Source organism: Populus alba, chromosome 8 (genome assembly GCF_005239225.2).
Source record: "Populus alba chromosome 8, ASM523922v2, whole genome shotgun sequence".
Taxonomy (NCBI): domain Eukaryota; kingdom Viridiplantae; phylum Streptophyta; class Magnoliopsida; order Malpighiales; family Salicaceae; genus Populus; species Populus alba.
This window is the reverse complement of record NC_133291.1, coordinates 12120341-12128818: the sequence shown is the minus strand read 5'-3', so window position 1 is coordinate 12128818 and position 8478 is coordinate 12120341. Positions and strand designations below refer to the sequence as shown.

Genomic DNA, 8478 nt, shown 5'->3' with positions numbered 1-8478 from the left:
ATGAGATGGCGTTGAGATATATCTGGAGAGATAAGGTGAGTTCGGACTCGGAGTTTGTAGTAACTTTACTTGTGGCTCGCGATTCGAGGCCGGACGGGTCAGATTTTATCTTTTTTAAACATACGAAAAAAGTTAAGAAAAAAAAATCTGATATTCCAGTCACGATTAATAATTTAAATAATATAAATAAAAAAAATATAATAATAAAAAAAGTTAAAAAAATTGCACTTGAAAAATCTGAAACTAAAAAATTAGTTAAACGAACTCATAAACTTTGTGATAATAAACATAAAATTAAGATAATTTTAATAAAAAAAAGCATGAAAAAAAAAGGTTAACTTTAAAAGAAAGAGAGAGAAAACACAAAAATTAATTTTCAATACATCAAAGGTTAAATAATCAAATTAAAATAAATAAATAAATAAATAAATAAAATTAACTCGTGCTAACATTTGAAACTAGTGATTCTAGTCATGAATCTAAAGACTAACTATATGAAAGTTAAACCGAAAAAAATAACAAAACAAAACTCTTAAAAAAAGATTAAAATGATCAGCTTAAAAGAAAGGGAAAAAACCTAAGCAAACCTTTTAAATTTGATTGAATCTCTAAAACTAGTAACATGTGAAATCATGAACCCACGTTGAATAAAAAAGCTAAATTATGAAGCAATTTAATTCCAAAAAATAAAATCATGAAAAATATATTAAATTAAAAAACTTGCAAAAGCAAAAAAATAACAATAAAAAAATAAAGGTCAAATTCTATAGAAAAAAAATCATGGAGGTTGAAATTGTAAAACAAAAATCTAAAACTAATCTCAAACAAAACAAATAGTAATAAAAAAAAATAGAGATCAAATCTGAAAAATAAAAAATAAATAAAAGATGATAAAATTAAAAAAATAATAATAATTTTATGATGCAAGTGTGTTTTATTTTATTTTTTAAAAAATATCACTTAGGGTATGGGGGGGGAATTTAATATATTGACAAATCGAAAAATAAAAAAGGAAATCAACCAAGAATACACGAATAAAAAAATCATATAGAAAACGGGTAAAAAAAATTAAACATAATCACTAATGAAATAAATTCTAAATAATAAAATTGAAAAAAAAATATTAGCTTTAAAAAAGAGGGAAAAAACCTCAAGAAAACCCTAACAAATCTTCTAAATCCGAGCAAAGATCTCAAACCCGCAACTCATTAAATCCTAAACCCGGACTATATCAAAAAACTCAATTCCTAACTAATTTAGAGAGCGTTTGGAGTTCCTAAAAAAATTCAAAAATTCTTTTTTTTTTGCTTAAATTTAATACGGTTTGTATGTTTTGGATCGTTTTGATGTGCTAATGTCAAAAATAATTTTTAAAAAATAAAAAAAATCATTGGCATACATTTTGGCACGAAAAGTTATTTAAAAAGTAACTGCTACCACATTGCTAAACACACTCTTAATATTGACTAGCCAAAGTAAATCTAATAAAGAGAAACAATTAAAAAACAAATGGTTGTGTGCGCCAAACCATCATAAATCTTGGAACACGCATTGTCTTATCTGGTCGGCAGCTTTGAGACCTTTCAAACGTTACCCTAAAAGATTATGTTTGGTTGTCGGACGACCTTATATGCATCACTTGAATGGCACGGGGCCCATCCAAACACGCTAGCAACTTTTTTAATAATATTTAAAATATGTAAATTAAAAAAAAAAACCTAAACAACTTTTAAATTTACAATATAAATAATGAAAATTGACACCCAAAAAAGCCTTTGTCAGATAATCAAGTTGATTTTATGTCTAAGGGTATATAAAAGTAATTATATTATTTTAAAAAAAATATCAAAATATCCTTGAATAATAGACATCATAGTTATTTTTTTTATTCTATGATTAAATTTATATTTTTTACTATATAAATAGGTGAATTGATAAATGTAACCTCATATAATTTCTAAAAAGTAATTGTGTCATGGTGAATAAATTTACATTGCCTTCAATACCAAGTTGATCCAGGAGTAATATCATTAAATCAGGAGTAATATCATTAAATCATATTGATACGAGCCTTAGGCTAAAGGGGTGTTTAGCTCTGCATTTCAATTGAGGTTTTTCAGAAAATTTGAATTTTTTTGTGTTTAATTTTTTATGTGTTTTTTTAGTTGTTTTAATATGATGATGTTAATAATAAATTTGAAAAAAAATAATATTATTTCAATATATTTTTAAATGATTTTTAAAAAAAAAAACAAATACCACCTAAATAATTTCTCATTCACCCTTTTGCATTTTTGTAATGGTCTTTCTAGCCTTTTCTGCCAGGCAGAAACTGGCGCTTGGAGTATCCTTGTTTGACATGTCTTTCTAGATGCCCAAAGAAAAATCTGAACGACACGTCTCCGAAGGCCCATAAATGATAACGTCGTTCTGGAGTAACTGAAAGTTCGGACAGAGCATCTTTCAACCGAAGTCGTGTTTGTGCAGTAAGGGACTAAGGGTAAGTTCGTTATTATATATATTTTAAAAGTATTTTAAAAAAAATTGAAATTTTATTATTTATTATTTTAAATTAATATTTTTTAATATTTTCAGATATTTTAATTTGTTAATATTAAAAATAATTTTAAAAATATAAAAAAATATTATTTTAATATATTTTAAAATAAAAACATTTTAAAAAATAATAACTACTGCATGTCTGTATATCTAATTGTGGTTTTGCTGTAGAAAAGAAGTCTGAACAGAACATCTGGAGACCAAAAAGGAAGAAAAAACAATTGCAGCTTAGAAGCAAGAGTTTTGGTATATCTTCTCGAGGAGGAAGTTAAAAGTTCAGTTCTCATGAACCTCTTCTGCGCTTTTAATTCATACTCTAGTTATAAGGAGATATACATTCCGTTTTGAAAAAAATAATTTTTAATTTTTGTTTTTTAATATACAACAAACTGATAACGTAAAGATCCTATTACATGAAGATTGCCCTTCATGTGATTTCTGTCACAGTACAGCAAAATTGCAACAGAGGTTGCCGTGCTCCCATTAGAAACAACAATGTCCCTGCTATGATCATCAACCCAGCAATAGATCCAGCGTGTATATTATGCAATTAGATTCTCAAACAACGTGGTTTATCCATTGGCAACCCTTTCTTTACTTTAACTTCACTCTTATTGCCAGGAGTGCTCTTGGACTTTCTTGTATTTGTTGGGCTAGCATCAGTGATTCTACAGGGGACAACTTTACATTGTTCATGCCTATTTTGAATCACCTTATTGTTCTTCAAAGCTGAGGGCCTCGCCACTCTAGTCTTGTTGTTATTCCCGATCACTGCATCATTGTCTGGATACGAATTCGAAAATCGCTTGTTAGAAATCCTTGTGGCATCTAAGCAGATCGTGGCCATACACAGACATGAATGGAAAGAACCCTAACTCTAGCTACGTTCCTCCACGAACAACGAGGGATATCATATATAGGATGAAAATTAAAGCATAAACCAAACGCATGCTTCATTGCTATGGCTGTAGTTCCCACAGAAAATATATCCATCTTTTTAGGCCACAAACATAGGGCCATGAAAGCTTACTTCCGTTCTCCAGCCCTGGACTAGGTTGAAGCTAGCTTCTTTTTAGTTAATTTCTTATGTTTATACTACGCTCTTTGCTGCAGATATTAGGGCATGATAGAGTACAAGACATGGCTATAGTAGGCAGTCTATAGTACTTGAAGAGATAAATTTGGATTGAATGATAAAAAAGGAAAGTGAAATTACCAGGACTGGATAAGACAGCACGCGGGCGTGGGATTGAACTGGCTCTGATATTTGGTTTATCCTCCTCATTAAAAATGTTTTTCTTCTCTGTTCCTGTGAAAGATCAATAGAGAGTTTATATGTAAGAACTGACAAATATCTCTGCTCAGATTCTACTTTGAATTTTGGGCCATGAATGCAATGAGTTGAACTTTAACCTTCAGAAACAGAGACTTTTGGCATGATCACACTCGGTACATAAGACTTCGGGATTCTTGCTATGGGTGGTGGAGAATCGTCTTGGTGCCCCTTCACTGCAAATAATAAAGGTCAGCAGGGACATATGGACCAAATACCAATCAACAAACTTAAATGAAATTCGAAAGAAAAAGAAAATAGTCCTAATTTTCGTCATTCAATTTGTAAGTGTTTATGTATCCCTAATTGAAACAAAGGAGAGCAGTTTCTCAGTTGTAGGCTCGTTGCCTGGTTTTCTATGTATTGTTTACTTTACATACTGCAATTCTTTAGTGCAACACTGCGCCATCATGTTCCTCAGGGTATAATACTCCTTGTCAAACATTAGGTAACCCTAATATTACATACAGTGAAGCAAAGATCCTCGCTCTTGTTAATGTAGAAACATTGCCGAACCACTGTGTGTTTTTCTTGTTTTCTCTCTTGTATAATATTCATCGTTATTGCTGCAGGTTTCACAACAAACAATAACACAGAAAGTTCCTCTGCATTTCAAAGGAGGACGTACATGAACTTTGGCAGAGCAAAAGTAAACCATGCTTTTTGGTCAACAAAGAAATTTCAACCATGCTAGCAACCAAGCAAACAGTTGAATTCTTGGCCATACTTTTTGAATTCTCTTTTGTCGGATAGAAAATAAATGTAACAGGTAATATGAAAACGAAGACAACCAACTGTTTATGTCAGCTAGCAGTAACAGAGGCGGTTTATCAAGCTCAGACTACTCATGAAGTAATAATCAAACCAATTCGAAAAGGAAAAAAAAAAACGCCACCAAATTCAAAATAAAGAAAGAAAAAAGGGCTGATTGAGGAAAGATAAAGGGCGGGAAGTACCTGGAAAACAAGGATCCTGCAAACAAAGAAACTGGATATCCTTCAAGGAAAGCAAAGAACTCCAGCTGTGCGCAGGTTGATCACCTTGCCCATCTGTTCTCACCTTCACCTTTGGGTACACTTGAAACAAATTCCAAGAAAAAAGAAAAAGAAAACCCATGTCAGAATACAAATAAAGTTTACGACTTTCTAAAAAGAAATTCCAAAGATCAAAAACCCACTTTGTGTTTTTTGCAGTCAAATCACTTGCTATCGTGTTCTGTTGATGATGAAACTATGATACAGTAGTTTATATAATGACAAGTGGAAGTAATCTTATTGCTGTGTTATGAAGCAAAACCACAGAAACAGCTAAAGAAACAGAGGCTTCTGTGAGGTGTGTGATCCAAGGTGAGAGTATTGAGTTGATGACTGGGTTTGGATTTCAGAAACTGGAAGAGACACGTTGATGCCGTCTGCTGAGTAGAAGAAAGAAAATTAGAATCGGAAAGGCAGGGGAATGAATGGTCAGGTCAAAAACTCAAATGATGCATGCGTTAGGAAATGGTTGGGTGGGGCCTGCTAACGTTTTCTTTTCTGTTTTCTGGCCATGTTTGACTTCCGAATCAGATACGCCACCTCCTCCGCCTCCTTTAGTGGAGGAACCTTCGTTTCTTTCATTTTCAACGCGTGCTTGTCCCATCCGTAGGTGGTCGGCGTGGCCTGGCCTCTCTTTTCATTTGTAACATGATTAGGGAATGCTCCTTGAGGACAACGTGGACCTAATATCTCTAATTTCATGTTTTAAAATTGGCGGGTGACGTCAGTTAAACTTCGATGTGTGACCGTGCGTGTCTTCCACTTGTTGGGGATTATTTTCATATTCGTCCCTCTCATAGTACCAAATATTCAATTGAGTCCCTGTATTTCAAACTGAGTTGATTGAGATAACTTGGATTATGAACATGTATATGCCCGTTGGGATGGTAATTTCACCAAACCCGGTAAACACATAGCTTAATAAACCCAAATGAATAAAAAAAATTAGATCTTATTGTGTTTGGGTAAAACCCAAAAACAAAAAAATATATCCTGACTTGAGTTGGATATAGATAATGATTTGATTGGTCCAAATCAATCTAAAATAAATAAATAATTTTAAAGTTTTTAAAAAATCACATGTATATTATATAAGTTAATTATATATTAGATATTTATAAATTATAATATTCAAATTTAGGTTTAAATTATAAATACATGATAGAAACTCATAAATTGATCAGGTGGAGCTCAAGTTTGAGTATGGATAGTATAATATCTTATCTGAAGGTATCCATTACTATCTTTTTTAATGTCCGTTGATGCTTGTTTATGTATTTTTTTTGTAATTATAAATGTTCAGGTTAATTTACATGTACATTGACTAATTTCCCGAAGTCCTGAAGTTGATAATTGGTAAGTTTTTAGTGGCCCTGAGATTTATGACACTCAAGCCATTAATTTCTAAAAAGCAAACTTAAAATCTAACCAAGTGAGTTACATCACCAAGATTTCGTTGATACTTACCTGGGTTGTGATAAAATTTGTTCACTTTTATCTTAAAAACATTTTCAATCTCTTCAAGCCAATCCTATCTTCTTTTTTTTCCCTCTATCAAGCACAATGCTTGGATTTGCTCCCATAAAAAGGAACAAAACCTAGTAGTGATAGAAGAACTTTCTTAATCGCTTCTCTAGCCGAAAAACATAAAGATTTTTCAAGTTAAAACTTGAACCCAGGGTTCTTGTTCTTGTTCTTGTTCCTTCTCTTTTCAATTCTCATTCTCTTTCTGATACCACTTACTGCCTTGCACGAAGTACCGTCTTTTCTCATGGACCGAGCTCCAAGAAAATTGAGATAATATTTTAATTTTGAAGTCATGATTTCAATGATCCAGTTTACAGGAGATGATATTTGAACTGTTTTCTGGGTAATTTTTTGCAGAGGGTGTCTATATTTGCAAGAGCCAGAGCTGTTGTTATTACCTGTGTTGCCACTGCAGTGTTATGATTTAATTTCTTACATCGCAAGTCTAGGAATTGCCGAAGCTCTGTGTGTTGGGTAATGTTTCAAAAATGGAGGTTGGGAATTGAAAAATAGGGACAAGAATGCCGTAAATATAAATTTCATAACATTTTTTTATATATATTAGTAATTAGAAAGAAATAGTTTTTTTATTTATATCTATTGCAACTGTTACAGTATGTTTGTAATTATAATATAGTTATTTTTTGAAATATTTTTTATTTTAAAATATATCAAGATAATAATTTTTTATTTTTTAAAATTTAGTTTAATATTAAGAGATTAAAACAATCTGAAAACATAAAATAAAAAATATTATTTTTTTTAATATTTTTAAAACATAAAAACAAATAGATTTTTAAACCAAATCAACAATGGTTTATAGCTTAGTCAATTTATCGTAATAAAAAATCAATCTATATGAATTAATTGAATAAATAATATTAATTAAATAAAATATTTAGTATTAAATCCGCCTATATGATACATAATATATTTGATAATATTTATGAAAATATAAAATATTTAAGTATTTTATTTTATCCAAAACTAGATAAATGAATTTTCATAAATCATTGGTTTTTCTAAGTATGAAATTCAATATGTTGTATATTTATATTTTTAGCTGATAAGTTCATTTGGAGATTTAAATTAATTAAATCTAAATCAATTTTGAAAGCTAAGATTAAATGTTATTCTATTTTTAAAATTTTATACTCTTTAAGAATCAACCTAAACACTCACAAAAACCCAAAAAAAAAAAAAATTCTCAATATTCAAGATTTTTTTTATCACATGGTTTGCTAAAAGTTTTGGGAGAATAATTCATGCTGAAAATGTATTTGAAAAATAATATAGTTTGAACTATGTTTCAAAAAATTATTTTTATATATAATTACTATTTGGAATAATGATTGGATTTCAAAATGTGTTTTTATACACAGTCACTATTTTAAAAATAGTTGCTTAGTGATGTTTCAAAATACATTTATTTCATAATTTAATTAATTTAAACAAAAATTAATCAAATTTTTTATGAGTACCCAATGGTTAAAAGATGGAATTCAAGATCAAATTGCTAAGAAAAAAAGAAGATAAAGGTGATATAACATGAGATAAAAATAAAAAGAAAAAAGAAAAAGAGAAATGAATGAATCACTTAAGACACATTCAACTTCGTTTTCAATACTTTTAATACTATTAAAAAAATCTTAACGATATAATTATAATTATACTTTAAAAAAATCTTATAATTAACCATAAACTAACTTTACCTTTAACAAATTATGATTACATTTGATAATGTAGTTCAAATTATTTTATCAGGATTTTTTTAATGGTAGTAGATATGTCAAAAAAGAAGTTTATCTATGTTTTCATAACTCTCTGTTTATTTTTTTATCATTAAATCTTCATAAAAATTTGGATTGATTTTTTAAATATATTAATTAAATCAAGAGAAAATTAATTTTTAAAACAATTATTATTATTTTCAAAAGCACTTTTTTTTTTTTTTTTTAATATGCGTTAATTCTCTCATCTTGTGACTCCTTTACAAGCCCAAGCAACCAAACTGGTGTTATCCAC

At 29.6% G+C, this 8478-nt stretch overlaps 1 protein-coding gene across 1 annotated transcript; it reads right to left on the bottom strand.

Annotated features, from left to right (window-relative positions):
• Positions 1–2787: 2787 nt before the first annotated feature.
• LOC118057759 (uncharacterized) lies at positions 2788–5490 on the bottom strand. Its single transcript, XM_035070440.2, has 5 exons — positions 5070–5490; positions 4849–4968; positions 3973–4068; positions 3776–3868; positions 2788–3342 (listed from the first exon to the last, which is right to left on the bottom strand). Coding segments are annotated over exons 1-5 (543 nt in total). The 5' UTR covers positions 5071–5490; the 3' UTR covers positions 2788–3109.
• Between the last annotated feature and the right edge of the window lie 2988 nt (positions 5491–8478).